Source organism: Lutjanus erythropterus, chromosome 1, assembly GCF_056507025.1.
Source record: "Lutjanus erythropterus isolate fLutEry1 chromosome 1, fLutEry1.hap2, whole genome shotgun sequence".
NCBI lineage: Eukaryota > Metazoa > Chordata > Actinopteri > Lutjaniformes > Lutjanidae > Lutjanus > Lutjanus erythropterus.
The window spans coordinates 5530112-5547614 of record NC_139317.1 but is presented as its reverse complement, the minus strand read 5'-3'; the positions used below and the strand labels follow the sequence as shown (position 1 = coordinate 5547614).

The following is a 17503-nucleotide window of genomic DNA, read 5'->3' as shown; positions in this document are numbered from 1 at the left end:
CTGAGTACTGTACCACTGATTATATATCTTAAAACATGTCTGGAATAGAGTTATCATAGTTTTATTGTTTATATTTGTTTTGAATTTTTCCTTTCAATTCAGTTTAGTTTTATTGAGTTTGCTTGTTTCAGTTTAGTTTTTGTCATTTAAAAATATTTAGTCTTATTTAGATTTCATTAGTTTCAATATTAGTTTTATTTTTTATTTTTATAATATGGAGGATATTTGTCAGTGCAAGATTTAAAAAGTGTAAGGATAGGTATTCCTATACAACACAGCAATTAGTGAAGGCAACTGACAATTGAAGCTTAAAACTGAAGGCATTTCCATTATATTTTTAATTTATTTTAGTTAGTTTCATAAGTACATAATAAAAATTTGCCAAAAATTAGTTTTGTTTTTTTCAGTTAACAACAACAAAAAAATCCACACCTAGTTTTACTTTTTAGTTTAGTTTTAGCTGACTACAATAATAACCTTGGTCTGGAGGAGTCTTTAAAAATAAACCTTTTTGAGGACGTTTATTTTGAAGCTCTTTAGGACGCTCTTATGTTGAAGTCCCGGAGAGACCTCCTCCCGGAAGCGTGCTCCATCATCTGGTGGATGTCCACTCTGCTGCCTGTGTGGGGGTTGGCAGAGTGTCAGATGAGGACTTCGGTTCATCAATTTTGAGTAAAATTTCCTCTTTTTTCTGGCATGTAGATATATTCAACCCCAGAGTGACGATGCAGACCCTCACCCCTCATGTTTACTGGGCTCAGAGACACAGAGAGATTTATCTCCGGGTGGAACTGAGCGATGCCAAGGTAGGACAGTCCACAACATCCATCTGCCTGCTTTGAGACTTGTCTTAAACTGTCCAAATAATGTCTTTAAATCTCTCAAAACTTTATTTTCTTAACGCTGTGGGTGCAACATCAGCTAATGTAGCGATAGCGGTAGTTATAGCAGATACTGTTAGCTTGGTTGTTAGCTTGATGAAGGGCAGTTATAAGGTGGCTAAATTGACCTCCAACGTCAGTTTGTAACGGACAAAAGATAACCGACAACCCACCTACATCAATACACTGTACTGTTCCGGGTTCAGAAAAGTAATTACACATATTTTATTGCCCGTATAAAACTATTTAAAGGGCATTAATAACTATTTAGTGTGTGTCCTCGGTGTCACATCAATGCTAACGTTTTTTCAAATTACGAAATTAAAGGGATAGTTCACCCAAAAATGAAAGAAATAGTCATTATCTACTCACCCTCATGCCCATTGAGGGTTGGTTTACTCTGATAGTCCACAAAACACTGCTGGAGTTTCACAGGAAAAACATTAAACAAACATTATAAGTGAATGTTGAGCAGTTTTTAAACATGGAAAACAACAGGAAAAAACATATAAAATGCATCCATACTTCTTGTTTGGTATAATCCAAGTATCCTAAAGTCTTGATATGCCGTTCACACACCACACACACCCACTTCAGACAGTGTGCATGTGAACGTGGCTCCAAGCTAAGGATCTACAGTGAAGATTCAGGTTAAAATATGGTGTAATGCCATTTCTTTTATCAACTTGGCATGTCAGGGCTTTAGGAGACTTGGATTACACCAGACATACAGTATGGCAGCATTTTATGTTTTTATTCTGTTATTTTTTTTTACGTTTGAAAACTGGTCACCATTCATCATTCCTGTGAAGCAGTGTTTTTTTGTGGACTAAAAAAACTAAACCCGACCTTCAGTCGACGTGAGGGTGAGTAGATAATGACTGAATTTTCATTTTTGGGTGAACTATCCCTTTAACACCAGACAACAAAAGTAGCCTCCTCAGTGGTTTCTGAATTAGCGCATGAAGAATGTCAGCTGAAAATGACAGCTCCAGTGTGACTTTACTGTTTGGCACTCCACCGTTATCAGCTGGACAACTTGACTTGTGATCTTCCATATTTAATTAAATATCAGAAGACAGTATTCAGATTATTAAGCCCAGGTCGATAATAAATTAATGTGTCGATTATTTGTATCAGCTTAGCAAAATCTGCATAAAGCTTTAAATTAATTTTAGGTGGGTTCTGTCATTCAGCCTGTCACTGACTAGGAATGTGTATGATCAAGATTTTATTTTATTTTTATTTGGTTTATTTCATATCCCTTTAAACTCACTGCCTATTTTAACCTGTAATTTTAATAATTATAAAATAAAAACACAAATAGAGCAATATATATGCATACATTAAACCTGAATCTAGGAAAGTGTCAGCTATACAAACAAAGCTGCCTATAGGGCTAACAAATAAAAAAAAATCTGCAAAGTTTTCTGTTTTTAACAAAATGTTGTCATATAGGCGCTTATCAGACAACGTATTTGCCGATACTGATATAAACTGATATAGCTGTAATGGGATATATCGCTCTAACCGATGCTTACCAGCTCTCTTATTGTTACTACTTGACATAATGTGGTGCAAAAAAATAAAGACATGACATGAAAAGATGGGAAAGATTCAACAGTTACTGTATAATTACAAAAATTAATTGAGTTACTGCATTTAGCTGCTTTTTTAATTGAATTTAGTAAAGCGACCCTACAGTTTTGAATGTTTTGTCCACTGTTTATGTGATGTTACATAAATGCTGATAGCAGTATTGCTTGTCCAGGAGCTCATCAATATAGCAATACTGACTGGTACCAGTTTTGTACAGGTTCTTGATATTCATCCCTGTCACTGACGACTTTTATGCTGGCTGCGTGTTTGCATTAGTAACATGAAATACCGGTTCTTCTCCTCCTTGTGGAGTTGGACAGGTTCACTCCATCCTCATCCTGCATCTGTTAGACAAATGTCTCATAAAAGATGCATGACCTTTAATGGTTGTTCTGGATCTTGTTTAGCCTCTTAGGAGAATAGCAACCTGTCAGGTTACACATGTCAGGCCAATTGTTGAATAAACAGATTCAACAAAAATTATAGCCTGAACGAGGGTCAGAGTCATTGTAAAGTACTTCTTGTAAAGCACTCTGTGACTCGTGCTATATAAATAAATTTCTGCTTCTTCCTGTTCTTCTTCTTCTTCTTCTTCCTCTTCTTCTTCTTAAGCACGACTGTTGGACTGCACTACTTTTACCTGTGTGTACCCAAATAAACTGGCCACTGATTTTAAAGGATAATGTATATGATGTATATTTTTCCAGACCAAAACCACCAAAGAGTTGATCCTTCTAACTGTCTGTGCAGCCAAAGCTTAATATATCTTGTTCTTCTGTACCACTGAACTCGATTGTTGTCCAAAAACCCACAACTAGAGCAACAAATGTGCATTAATTCACAGCTAAAAAAATGTCCCAAACAAACGCGCCATTTACTCCCATCTGCATAACATTTGCTCAAAAACCACACACTGTTGTTGCTGTTGGTGTTTTCATGGGATCTGTTGACAATAGAGAACATATAGAATATCACCAGACTTATCCTTTAATTTCCACCTCATAGTTTTGTCCATTGTGTGCGCCAGTTTCGGGTTGGTAGTGATCGCTGCCTTTGTGTTTTTCCAGAATCTTGATATCAGCCTGCAAGAAAGCAACACGCTTCAGTTCAGAGGTTGGTATTTACATTTGTGCATTTTAAGATAAGATAAAATAGAACTTATCCCAAGAGAAATTGTTGTGCTGCAGTTGCATTCAAAGTTGAAAAGAAATACAAACTTGCATTTAAAGGGAAACGATGTTCATAAGAACCATTCAGGAGAATTTACTCAGTTGCATAACAACAATTTTGAAGTGAAATGTGATTATAAAATATCCCTCAAGCCTTTGAAATATTCACAATGTCTGTTATGATTGTAATTCCTGCATGAAACACAAAGTGAAACCTCATGTCGTTGTAATATGAAATATGATCTTAATATTGTTCCGCAGCACAGGGCCACGGAGCTAAAGGAGATAATGAATATGAGTTCATTTTGGAGTTCCTGGAACCTGTTAGACCCGAGGTATTGATCTTTTATTCATTATTATGATTTAATGGAATTAATTATTATCTTATTTTTTATGCTTCATTGTGATGTGATTTACATTTTTTAAAAATAATGAAGTAAATGCTGAAGGGGAATTACTAATTCTGTCTATTTTATTGTGTTTCATATTAAAGGGATAAATTGGATTATTTGAAGTCTGGTTGTATGATGTACTTATCCACAGTCAGTCTGTTACCTACAGTAGATGGTGAAGCTGCTGTGATATATACCAAATATCGTTCTCTCCAAAGCCACTAGACTCCTTTCGCAAAAACAGTAATTATACCTCACAGAATGTAAGAGTTCGTCATCGACCGCTGCCTCCATCAGATAATTTGTTTGTGTTATTGTGTGACTTGAGTAAATCCAAACTAATCCTTTAAAACAGACAAGAACACAAACAAACTAACAGATTGAGGCAGTGGTAGACCTGCAACTCCGGTGTTCTGCGAGGTTTTGCTGAATGGGTTTAGTTGCTTTGGAGAGAGCGATATTTGACTTATATAACGACAGTTCTCTGTTAGATCTGATCAAGGACTGATGGCAACGGAAACCAGTGAAAATATTCTTAATATAGTGCACACTTAAACTGACATTGACTACCCCATGTAACTTCAGTTCAAAAATTCTTAACTGTCCCTTTAAGTATTTTGCTGCACTTAAAATAATGAATAATAAAAATTTACTTTATTTATATGTTATATTTCCAAAACAGGGTTTAAAGGATGCTTTATAGAATAAAAACAGCAAACAACAGGAACAATTGGGGTGCTGATTATAAATCGATAAGGACAAAGACACCATCAAACTATTTGCAGTTGTACTTTCTATTATCTCATATTGCACCTTCCAGAGACAAATTTTTGTGGTGTCACTTGGTGTGACGGGTGTAAATGTCAGATCCTGCTCAGCTTCCACCTTCCAGCATTACAAAAGGAAAACTGGAAATGAATGTTTAAAACAAAATAATGCATTTGATTTAAATAACAATCGCATAAAGATCTACCAGCTTCTTTGTCTAGTCTTTAGTATGTTCTTCAAATACAAACTTAAGCTTTTTGTACAGAAGCATATCTTACATGATTTTGTTTCTCTGCTCAGATTAAAAATCAACAGTTTTATCATAACTGGAACACGTGTACGACTGCAGGGTAATGCGTCACTGCACTGATTGAGCGAGACTACCAGTTTGAAATTACTGTTGTCAGCGCTGATTGAAAAACGCCTCCCTGCTGAAGTGAGGCTTGATTAGCTGGTACACCACAGCCTGAAATATTCACTCACGTTATGATCAGAGAATTTATTACTCAGACAAAGAGCTGCAGGTTTTTATTTCATCTCCATCTCCATTAAGATGCATTTAGAAGCCATTTGTGGACTTGGAGAGATAAGCCGTGCTGACCTGTGATGTCTGCTAATGTTCATTAGTTTTCACACAGTTCTGTGACCTTTACTGACCGTCAGTCGTAGATGCAGTGTACTTACATTATGAGTCACAGTCTTCTTGTATGAAGGATAAAGAAGAACAAACCTCACACAGCAGCTGCTCACAGTATTTGCCACATTATTGCTTTCTGTGTGTCTCAGGTAGAAAAACCTTGAACCACATTGTAGTCCTGTGTTTTCAGATCAGCCATAAGTCCACCCAGCGTCAGGTGGACATAAAGATCAGGAAGCAGGAGGAGCGTTGGTGGGACCGGCTGACGCTGCAGGAAAAGAAGCCTCTGTTTTTGGCTCCTGACTTCGACCGCTGGCTGGACGAGTCTGATGCCGAGATGGAGCTTCAGGCTAAGGTAGGAACTTGAAAAACAAACAGAGAGTTAAATGCTGTCTACAACGGAAAAAGGCTTTTCTTCTATATTATGTTTTACTATCATGCCTTTCTTTTTCCTTCTCCCTTGATTTCTACACCCTTATATTTCTCTGGTTTGTATTTCTCTGTCCTTTTTGTATTTAAGGAGAAAAGCTTATAAAAAAGAAAAGAAAAGGCTTTAGACTGCAATGGCAAACCTGGCAGGCTGTTCTGAAGGCAAATGACTGACTACGAAATGCAGTCTTTGTTTTTGTAGTCGAGTTGGTGCGGCAAAATAAAAACAGAGGCCTGTATGAAACTTTTATAGCCCCAGCTTCTCCTCATGCTTAGCCTTGCAAAGTCAGCCCACAAAACTTTGCATTGCTCATTGTGGTCTGGCAAAACTCAGCTTCAGACAGGTGTAGTTTCTCTTTATCACTGGTTATGAGCTCCTCCCACACACGACTGGAAAAAGTCCCCTTCTACTGCGTTGTCACAATTATAAAACTGTAAAAACATAGCAACTAATACTGGAATATTATAGAAGTTTCCATAAATGATCAAATAAATAAAACAGAGGTGAAAAGAGCTAAATTTATGTGTTTTAGAATAAGGCTGCAACTAACAATTACTTATATTATTGATTAATCTACCAATTATTTTTCTAGATTAATCTTTTGGTCTATAAATGCCTTCAGAAAGTAGTAAAAAATGTCCATTCCAGTTCTCAAAGACCAAAGTGATGTCTTTAAATGTTTTGTTTTGTGAGTCTTAAATCCAAAGATATTCAGTTAATATGATTTTAAACAGAGAAAACCAGGAAATCTCCATATTTTAGAGACTGAAAACAGCGTTTTCTGACATTTTTGCATGAAAAACTACTATAACAACTAAAGAATTATCAAAATAATTTGTTTGTAGCTGGCGGGCTTCCACTGATGTTTTCCAGATAAACAACTGGGCATGCAAAATTTACTGACATTATTTATTGTTTTGATTGTTAATATGTCAACCAATCTGTTCCCTGTTTTCGGTGCGTTTATTTGTTTGTTTGTTTGTTTGTTTGTTTGTTTATTTGTTTTTATTTGCCTCCTGAAATTTCCGTAATAAACCAAAAGAGTCTGTTCTGTCCTACAAACTTATTGGTGGTTATTTTGCTCACCTGTAGACAGTTTAATATTCTTTAATTTCCCTGCATGGAATCAATAAATTTTCCCATCGTGCTTTTTTTTATTTGCACTGAAATAAAAAACAGCACTTTTATAATGAGCAATTGTTTACACGCAGTAAATATCACCAGTTGTTGTGAAAATTGCGGAAGAGTACACATTTGGGAATTTAGAAAATTTGTTTTTGTTTGTAAATGTATAACTGATTAAACAGTGAGTATTTTTTTTCTGATTCAAATAAATAAATAAATGAGTCTTCTCTGGATCTAATGAGAAATTTGAGAGATCAGAATTCATAATTCACCTAATTACAACAAGTCAAGATGGCAGTAAATCTAAAAAACAGTGTTGGTAGTTGCAGAGTGAGGATGTGACGTGTGATTTGTTTCAGGAGGAGGAGAAGATCAACAAGATAAGTGTGGAGTCAAGAGTTCGTAAAGACCGTGAGTCACACTGAGCTCTTCAACCGCAAACATCAAAAACTCACACAAATGTTTCTAACTGAGCTTTAGCAACATTAGCATGAGTCATTCATTTGAGTTATTTTCTTGTGTTTCCTCAGCCTACCTCGGGCTGAAGAAAGGCTACCTGTTCATGTACAACCTGGTTCAGTTCCTGGGATTCTCCTGGATCTTTGTCAACATGACGGTTCGACTCTTCATCCTGGGTCAAGGTTTGTAAAAAAAAAAAAAAATAAAATAAAATAAATAAATAACTTTATGAAGGTAAAGACTGCTCATCTGCCACACGAAGGCAAGATTGCCTGTAAAGAATAGTTTGAAACAGCCAAAGTAATAATACAACTTGTTAATCAGTAGTTTAAAGGAATAGTTCAGGCTTTTTGAAGTGGGGTTCTATGAGTATTACCTACAGCTGATAGCGGGCGGCATGTCCCCGGTTTTACAGAAGCAGCAGGAGTTCTGGTGTAGGAAGCTAAGCAACAGGGTCCACAGCAGAATGTAATTTAGCCACCTTAAAGGAGAGCAATCTGAAAATACAGTATCAGAGTCCAGTGCCGTGTGTTTAGTTTTATTCAGAATATTTTTACCACTTGACCTTGCTGTCAGACAGCCTTTTACGATGGGAAAACATTGTTATATGAGCCAGTTCTCACTGTCTCCAAAGCAGCCAAACTCATCAAAGTAATTTTAACTCTTAACTTTATTATGAAATAAAACTTAAAGTGAGCGCACAGTTGCCGTATATATGGCTGGTCAGAGTTGAAGCAGGGAGTGTGTCTTTGAACCGTGATGTCAGCTGATGTCTACAGGCAGTTTGGGTGATGAATTTTACTTGATCACATTTGTTTGTTCTTCCAGAGAAGTTTGGCTAACCTGCGGGTTTGTTTACAACCTGTCTGATCATCTGACTACTTGTGTTTCTTGCTCTGTCTGACTTTTTTTTTTTTTTAAATTGATGTTCTCAGATCTTAGTTATTAAAAGATCCTCAGTGAGAGAGTCAGCTGTTTCTTTAAAGGACTGAAAGTGTGGTTTTGTGTGTTTAAGACACTACAAATTGTGTGAACTTCACATTATTGCCAACCATTTTTAAAAACATACTGAACGTTTTAGGACTGATTTCCTGACTGACCCTCCTGGCAGCTACTGTTTTCTGTTCATTTAAGTGTGCCATGAAAATCTGCCTGCAGAGACACGAAATCTGTTTGAGATTGGTATTCAAACAGTTTATATTTAGTCAGCCTTTTGTCGGTTACATTATTATTGTGCTTTATTCAGCACATCACACAACTCGAGGTAAAAGTGGAAACAAAGACCTGAAACAGCTGAGTAAAAGCAGAATTGGCAGACTGCAGAGGGACAGACTAAAGAAAGATAAAAACAGGAATAAAACTAAAACAATTGTACGCCTTAATAGCTTTAGAATTTTATGGACTAAATAATTAATTTTTATGTGAATGTTTATGCAACACAGAAACAGAAAAGAGACAAACACAATTAGCACCACTGACCAGTAAAATAAAACCCAGTGAGAGAGGTCTGTGTTTTTGTCTGTGAGGAGCTCATTTGAATAGAAACAGGAACACGACAACACAGCAGGGATTTGTTTTGCAAATGATGAGGATTATGGATAGTGGCTCATGCAACGTGCTGTTTAATTATGTGTGTTTGTTTCTCTGTTTCGCCCTCCACAGATTCGTTCTATGATACCTTCCACACCACAGCCGATATGATGTATTTCTGTCAGATGATGGCTGTGCTTGAGGTCATTAACCCCTTGTTGGGTCTGGTTAAGACTGGATTTTTTCCTGCTATGATACAGGTAATACTTCTCATTTTACTGTGATTTCAACCCTGAAAACATTTTACTATTTACTGTAAGTAGTAAGAGTATGAAAAAAATTCTAACACAGTATAATTAACACACGAGTATAACACAAACACAGTCTCTACCCTTGAACATTACACCTTTACGTGAAAGATAAACATCTCATTTCGGGCTTGTCATAAAATGGTGAAAAATGTTGATCAGTGTTTTCCAAATCCCAACATGACGTCCTAAAATGTTCATAACCCAAAAATACTCAGTTTAATGTCATAGAGGACTAAAGAAATCAGAAAACATTCACATTTAAGAAGCTGAAATCAGATAATTTTGACTTTTTTTCTTGAAAAATTACCCGAACTGATTAATAGATTACCAGCTGGTAGCACGTTTTGTCAAACACTTGAAGGTGGTGGGAAAGGCTGTCGGTCAAAGGAGAGAAAGGAGATAAGCCAATTTAAATATGAGGATAGCGGTGCAGGGGTTCTTGACCAATTTTACACTTCAGTGTGTGTTTTTAGGTGTTGGGTGGTGCTACTGTATATTTGAAAATGTTGTTTAAAGTCTCCAGAGGAAGAATTATGAAGTCTGGTACACTGGCAAACAGTTTTGAAAAGAGAAGAAAAGTGCAAAGAATAAAAAGACCATAGCTCCGGTTCTGCTGCATCAAGTTTGATCCCGTTTTTTAACTGTCCATCGTCAGTCTGCAAATGTCAAGAGTCCAGTGCTAAATTGGTTGAGTACTCCTTTAAGTCACATGGTATCTGTGGCCACCCTAATGTTGATGTGTCGTGACATTTTTTAGGTTGTGTACGTCAACTTTAGCAGAGTTGAAAGCAAAACTATAAGGATGATTTGCCAAATAAGTGAATTTTATTGCCACTCATTGTTGGTGACTCATTATGATAATTTTCTATTCTGAGATAAGTTTATTCTGCTGTGATGTTGCAGGTGGCCGGCAGGAACGTCATTCTGTTCGTTATCTTCGGCAGTCTGGAGGACATGCAGAACAAACCTGTCGTCTTCTTCGTGTTCTACCTGTGGAGCACCATCGAGATCTTCAGGTCAGCTCAGATCACCTTCCCCCTCTCTCTTGTGAACACGTGTTGTTTCCTGCCGTAACATCAGCTCCTCCCTCTCTACATCAGGTATCCTTTCTACATGCTGGCCTGCATCGGCACAGACTGGAAGCTGTTAACGTGGTTGAGGTACAGCCTCTGGATCCCTCTTTACCCACTGGGGGTGCTGGCTGAAGGTCAGTGACCAGTTTATTGTGTTTGTTGAGAAAGAAGTTGATGTCAGTCATGTGAAGTGTCAGGGTTTCACATGTTACTAGCTGCTGCTGACGGTGTTTTGTTCTGTGTATGTTTCCAGCGGTGGCTGTGATCCAGTCCCTGCCCATCTTTGACGAGACTCGTCTGTTCAGCACCCCCCTCCCTGCGGCGCTGGGACACTCTTTAAGTTTCTCCTACACTCTGCAGCTCTACCTGGTCCTCATGTTCCTGGGTGAGACATCCACTAACACTAAAAACATTACAACCACAGGCCTCGATAATATTCAGTCAGTTTATTTTTTATGACTCTCAGACTGTGGTCAGGCCTGTTCTCGTGGTTTGTGCCACCTGGTTTGTTTCTGACACTTCTCTCATTTTCACTTGGATTCCTGCTAAATTTAGTCCATAAATCTGTCGCTTTATTATCTACTAAAAATAGCAACATTAGTCAGCATTATTGGTAGAGACATAATGTTACTGAATAACAGTAATGAAAGATGCTGCTCGTTACTGCATCAGTTCAAAAAGGTTGCTCACAAAATCATCTTTCATCCGACGCAAATCTCAGAGGAGCAGGCGGTTTAACTTTGCTGTGGGTGGGAGTGAGCAGTCGAGTAATAAACTGCGGGTCCTGGGATTTACCGGCGGTGCCAACTTGGCGACTCGCTGTCCTTCTCTTCTCGCGCCGTGCCTCTGGCAGTCAGCGGCTCTCATTCTTTCTCTCTAGATTTTTTAAAAACTTGTTTACTTCAAATGTACATTGTCTGTGTAGTGAGTAGAGGTGAACACGTTTATTTTATTGTATGTTTAATTGAATAACTGTAATTATTATGAGCTTGAAGTTATGTTTGCCACAATATTACCAACAGAGCTGCATCTCTTCATTAATACCACAGAAAATCTAACATGTTTGTCAGATCATTGAGTAAATAGTAAAATCTGACTGTTTGGGACACCAGTGATTTCATTATCCTGTGTAAATATGTCTGTGTTAAGGCATTGTTTGAGGAGAAATTATCAAATTACTTGAGGCATCTTTAGAGTAGTACTGTGCAAACAGAGCTTTTAATGTTTGGTTCTGCAGTGACAAAATACATCTTTTTAGACAGTCCTTCCCTGACAGGAAACTGAAGCCAATTTATCACTCTGTTCAAAGCCACCAGACTTCTTACCTGAGTTCTGATCTGAACTAGCCATTTAAAACACAGAATTCACACAACAACACAAACAAACTAACCGATTAAGACAGCTGTAGACCTGCAACTCCTTTGTTCTGTGGGATAAAGTGACTGCTTTGACTGGCTTTGAACAAAGTGAAACAACAGCTTCAGTTCCCTGCTGTAACAGCTGTCTGAAAACGTTTATCTCTGTGGGAATCCTTTCTATAATGTTGTCAGACACTGAGAGCCTGTCAGTGACAAAAACATTCGACGTACAAGGATTACGTTGTATGTAAAGATACAACTCAGGTTTAACAACACCAGAATTGTACTTTCATACTGACAGATGTTTCCTCTCCTCTGCAGGACTCTTTATCAATTTCCGACATCTGTACAAGCAGAGGAGGAGACAATACCGCTCGAGGAAAAGGAAAGTCCACTAAATGATCAGCACCTTTATTTTGCACACCCTCTGAACTGCCGTCCACTTACAGATAAAGCAGCTGTTTTCTTTTCCTCTGATTGCCTTTTCTCATCTTCCTACACACACACACACACACACACACACACACACACACACACACACACACACACACACACACACACACACACACTCTGCTGGTCACTGGGTGAACTATTAACCTTCTTCAGACCAAATCCTGTAAATCCTTCTGTACCAGCTTGACGACTCACTGTTGAACAGACATTGGTTCAGTGCTTTACTACTGAGAGTTTGAGTTGTTATCATGTTTATTTTCTTAAAAATGTCTTTACTTATCAGGATTTCTGTCCATGCCTGAGGGCACTGTCAACGGTTTTCTTATTTCTGATCAATAATATTTGATGGTTTACTCGTTGGGGACGAGAGAGAAGTGTTTACTTTGTGAACACAAGGAAGTAATTTGTTTTAGAGTTGGAAAATAAACTTACATGTGGTTTAGGCAAACAATAAATACTGTATAATAACTGCAATATATCCACCATTTTCACTTTATATCTTTCATGTTACTTATAGGATTCAGGTCCTTTCTAGTTAGGATAATATTGTTTCCTCAAAATGGCGCTTCAAAACATGATTTAATGGTACTTTATAGTCTTTTAACTCATTAATTACAAATCATCTTCACAGTCAACATTTACTAACCTTTATATTTCTCTTATGTTGCTGCATGTTAATGCACTTGAAAGACAGTTTTCTTACTCTGTGGTGTGTTCAAGGATGCTTCACTGCATTATTTTAAATGCAAGAGACAAGCAAATTCATATATTTGCATGTTTTCTTCTGAGTTTTCATACTTAGACGCACCATTAGAGTTTGAGAATAGTTTCAAGTCTCTGCAAGTTGATTCTGAACTTGTAGAGTCTTGGAAAATCAGTCAGCGGTGATGAAAAGTTTACACAACTTGATAAGCTAAAACTCCATTTTGATGGTTTTTGAATCAATAGAGAAATAATTTCAGATGCCTTTGCATGGAAACACTGTGGCTCTTAATCATAAACTGTCAGTTTAAAGTTTTGTTTCTTGTTCTTTTCAAAGGTGCATTTCTAACACTGAGCCTTGGATGAAGCCTTCAGCCACTGCTTTGAATACAAAGTACAAAGTCATGCAAATTAGTTTTAACAGAAATATTCATAACTGTTCTCTTTCTGACACACAACAGTTCATACTGGCCTATACACACACACACACACACACACACACACTTGGCAAGAGGGACAAAATGATGAGATATAAACTGTGAATGAAAACTTCATGAAGACCCTGAAATCCTGTTTAAATACTATAATTTTAGCTCTACTGAGTACGTTTCTGTCAGCTCTGGACTGACTGCACCTCCAGAGTCGTGCGATTCTGCTTTACAGCCACTATGTGTAGAATTTAACAATGTACAACTTTGGTGCCTCCAGTGGTAGCATTGAAAAATACAGCAAAGGAGGCTGCTTCCTCTTACAGTAGATCCAACCTGTGGACGCTGAGATGAAGGGACAGAAAGCAACACTCTGAAAATGCCTGTTGTTTTCACACACTGGCACCACCTTGACATACATCTCACCCACTGCACCTCAGCTATTTTTCATTTAGTGTGTCTGCTGAATGACATGATGCTCTGCAAAGTGGTCAGTATGTGTTGTTCTAGAGACGGCACCAGTTTCTGCAGAGTAACAACAAAAGGCCCCTGAAAGTGATGGAAAGGAACTAAGTACACTTTTAGGGCTGAATACCATTTTGTGGGCTGTTAAGCTTCAGTGAGAATTACCCACAAATATTCAGAGCTATTTTCTGCAAACTTGTGGCCACTATTTACTTAAATATTTTGCTATTATTGCAATTATGAGTGTATTGAGAGACGAAGACAGGACAGGACGGCCAACTGTCTGTTCTATCTCTGCCTCCAGAGTCTCAAAAGTCAATCTGATGTGTTCCAAGGATGTCAGCAGGATCGCAGCCCCGTAATTGTAGGACTGCAACATGCACACAGAGCAGAAATGGACGCTTTTCCAGTCGTTTTCTGATACTGTTCTGTGCGCTCGTATCAGACGAAACAGCATAGAGAAGCTCCACTTTTGCTCTTTATCAGTATTTTGCCTCTTTATCAGTGCAGCCGACGCAGCGTCCCCTTCCTCTCTCCAAAAATACTGATTTGGACGTTGATTACCATGGCAACAGTCAAAGCTTCAAAGCAGAGTCAGTCCTAGTACATGTCATCAATTACTGTGCTGTACAATTTTGAGATATTTTGTTATCAGATTGTTTTACTTTCAAATATCTATATCAGGAAAAATGCAGTATTGTTCTGGTTTCTGTACCACGGCTTCATGTCTGTGATGTCCAGCAGCTTCTTAAAACTGTTTCATGAGTAGCTTTGAGCTGGACTCCTGAACGTGAGCAATAGACTGACTCATTATCCAGAGATGTTTCCTGGCTAAAGGAAAAATGTAATATTTGTTACAGACTATCATAATTAATACTGTGTTTTTAACTTCAGTAAGTTTAACTTTAAATCCTTTATTTGATGATTTTGTTTCATTTGGAGTCCAGATGTCCTGCCTGCACTGCAATAAACTCAGTGTCCACAGTTTTGGTTCAGTGAAATGAAGGAAGTCATCAATGTAAACTTGTACTTATACTCTGAAAGAATCAAGATTCATCTCTTAAAAACAATCAGGAATTGTTAAATCTCCTGGTGAGCCGTTTACCCCTGGATCTCACCATTTTTTTTCTTTCAATCTTTTCACCTCTGAGCCTTTTTCTTTTGTTCTGTATTTATTTGTGTTTACTGAAGTTGTTGTTTTTATTTGGTTTGTTTCAGATTGTTTTTTGAAAGGGTGTCTTTTGGGAACGATGTGCAGTGAAACTACAGCTTGATTTAAAATTGTATTACATTTTCAGAAGTCCTTAGGCAGGAAAATTCAGACCAATGCTGCATTTGACTGTAAGTCACTATTATGGATTCCTGACAAAAATAAAAATCTGAGTTCCTAATTTGGAGATGGGGTGTTTTTTCACTGATCTCAGCTCCTGTTGTGATGTCAAACATGTTTCAAAGATTAAGTGTTCATTAGATACTTCACAGACGAGATACATGAGGCAAAGCATGTTCAAATTAGGGAGTCTGCAGTTATTTGGCATCTTAGCTGGGAGGTCACTGGATGATTCACTACATATTACTTTTACAAGATTGTATCCTGTCGCTTCTGAGTTTGATTGTTAGCATGGAACCCTTTAAAGGTATAATACACTCAAATGTTATCAACAGAAAGTCAAGTTTTCAAGATATCTTTATATTGTATTGCAGAGATATTTACTGAAATTAGCATGCTAGCCAGCCAACTTCAACCCTTCCTGCCTTGTAATACCACTTTGTACCTCAAGAGGCGATGGTGAGTCACTGTAGCAACCATCTGCTCTCAGTCCAACAACATCAAGGTGGTTTTCTTGCCAGGTTTGAGTCCTGAAGCCCCGAGGCGTACCCAGCTGCCACCTCCACTCAGGCCTCAGGACGTGGGTGCTGACTGATGGCTGAACCCCCTTTCACTCTTCTCCTGTCGCCTCCAGAACCCGCCGTGGTTTTGTCGTCCCTGGAGCCAGACTCCCGGTCAGAGTAGCCATAAATCACCTCACTGCTGTGATTGATGTTGTCAGACTGGCCTCCGTCAGTCTCAAAGGCTGTGTTTGATCCCAGCTCTGCCATGTTCTCTGGTTTAGCAACACTCTGTGCCAGCATTCCCAGCTGGGTCCCCCACCTGCCCCAGGCGTAAATAACCCTCCTAGTGGTCCAAAGCTCCTGTGCCAGTGGTGTAATAGTCAGACTCATCAGGTGCACACTGTGGGTACAAGTCTGTTCGCTTGTTTCAAGTGGCATCGCAGTATCTGCTATCTATGTTTACAAAGTCCATGGGACACAAGAACAGCCTCTGAGCTGCAACCTACATATTTGCACCTGGGACATTAATGATATGAACATAAATGAGCTAACAGCTGTTATCTTTTCTTTTGCAGTGAAGTCATTTTAATGTCAGAGCTCACCTCCTGACGTGCAAATGTTCCACCAAAACAAGTTCACACTACACTATTTTGCAGCAGCACTGTTGCTGCATCCTGGGCTAAGCGCCACCCAAGATGTTTGTGATTGGTTCAAAGAAATGCAAACAAGTCTGGCCATTTTTTTCTCTCATAGCAGAATGTGTATGTGTGAAGAGACTGGTGTAAAAGTCAACACTCCTTCACTATAGCTGCCTGGTTAAAGGAGCTTACTAACCAGAGGCAGTTACAGTTTGCAGCCACAGTTAGCAGCAGTTACCTGCAAACTGTAACTGCAATTAGTTACTCTGGTGATATGCTGCATGTTATTTGCTTGGCATATGAATTCAGGTTGCCATTAGACTTGAAAAATTGTGAGTCTCTCTAAAAATCATTTATTTTGCATTCTGGAAACACTACATTTTGATTCATGTTTGTTTTTTCATTATGTGCTTTATTCATATTTGTGCTTAAAGATTTTAGAGTAAATAAAGTTTCACTGTAATAAATATTCTCAGGGAAACTTGGCTAGATGCTGTCAGACATTTCAGCATGTGTTATCATATACTTTGCTATGCAAAAGTGAAAATAAGGGCAACTGAATGGACCATTTTCACAGCATCCATATTGATATGAAATGTCAGACACAGGTGTTACCAGTGATGCATATTGGGGTCCTGTTCCATTTAGAATTGGAATGAAACCTTAATGAGTATCATTGGTAGTGTTTACTCGACTATTTCATGTCAAAATGACTTTTGTGAAAAGATTTATGGTGTTACTTAAAAATTAAAGAACCAATCAGAACAACTGTAAAAGTTACTGAAAACAAACTGATTTTTTAAAAATCTAATCTCCAAATTGGGTCTTGATGTCCAGTTTATCTGTTTTAACTGCTTTCAGGGATATTGTGGTTCATTAAATTAATGTTCTTTCAAGTTGGTGTAACAGTTCAATTAATTTATCATTAGTTGTCATCAGATTATCCTGTGGCCTCCTGCAGGGCCTCCTGACTCACACAGGTGGTTTCACTCTGCCTGATTGTGACATCTGCCTCACTCTCATGCAGTTAGTCTGGCTGTCTGTCTGTCTGTCTGTCTGTTAGTGCAGGGAAACTTAAACATTTATCATCCTTGTCTGGAAGTTCTGGTGACTCCATGTAACTTCAGCTTCAGTCAGCAGAGATCCAGTCAACCAGAACACGTGGAAAAACCTGCGAGGATGAGCAGGAACTCTGACTACTGCAGGTAAAAAGTCTAATATTTTTACTTTCAGTACTTTCGTGTTCAAGTTT

General features: G+C 38.1%; 1 protein-coding gene across 1 annotated transcript; it reads left to right on the top strand.

Moving 5' to 3' along the window:
* The first annotated feature begins 428 nt into the window (after nucleotides 1-428).
* LOC146332562 (very-long-chain (3R)-3-hydroxyacyl-CoA dehydratase-like) lies at nucleotides 429-13199 on the top strand. The gene is made up of 11 exons (XM_084730192.1): nucleotides 429-806; nucleotides 3548-3593; nucleotides 3911-3984; nucleotides 5637-5801; nucleotides 7361-7412; nucleotides 7532-7642; nucleotides 9123-9250; nucleotides 10205-10317; nucleotides 10402-10508; nucleotides 10628-10759; nucleotides 12054-13199. Exons 1-11 carry the CDS (start codon nucleotides 726-728, stop codon nucleotides 12128-12130), a joined length of 1086 nt encoding a protein of 361 aa, XP_084586318.1. The 5' UTR covers nucleotides 429-725; the 3' UTR covers nucleotides 12131-13199.
* Nucleotides 13200-17503: the final 4304 nt, after the last annotated feature.

What these genes read in the sequence shown, in the direction of transcription:
- LOC146332562 (XM_084730192.1), top strand. Translation starts at nt 726, where the DNA reads ATGCAGACCCTCACCCCTCATGTTTACTGGGCTCAGAGACACAGAGAG. An exon ending in GTCAAGAGTTCGTAAAGACC is followed by an intron (nt 7,413 to 7,531) that starts GTGAGTCACACT and finishes GTGTTTCCTCAG; the next exon opens with CCTACCTCGGGCTGAAGAAA. An exon ending in AGCACCATCGAGATCTTCAG is followed by an intron (nt 10,318 to 10,401) that starts GTCAGCTCAGAT and finishes TCTCTACATCAG; the next exon opens with GTATCCTTTCTACATGCTGG.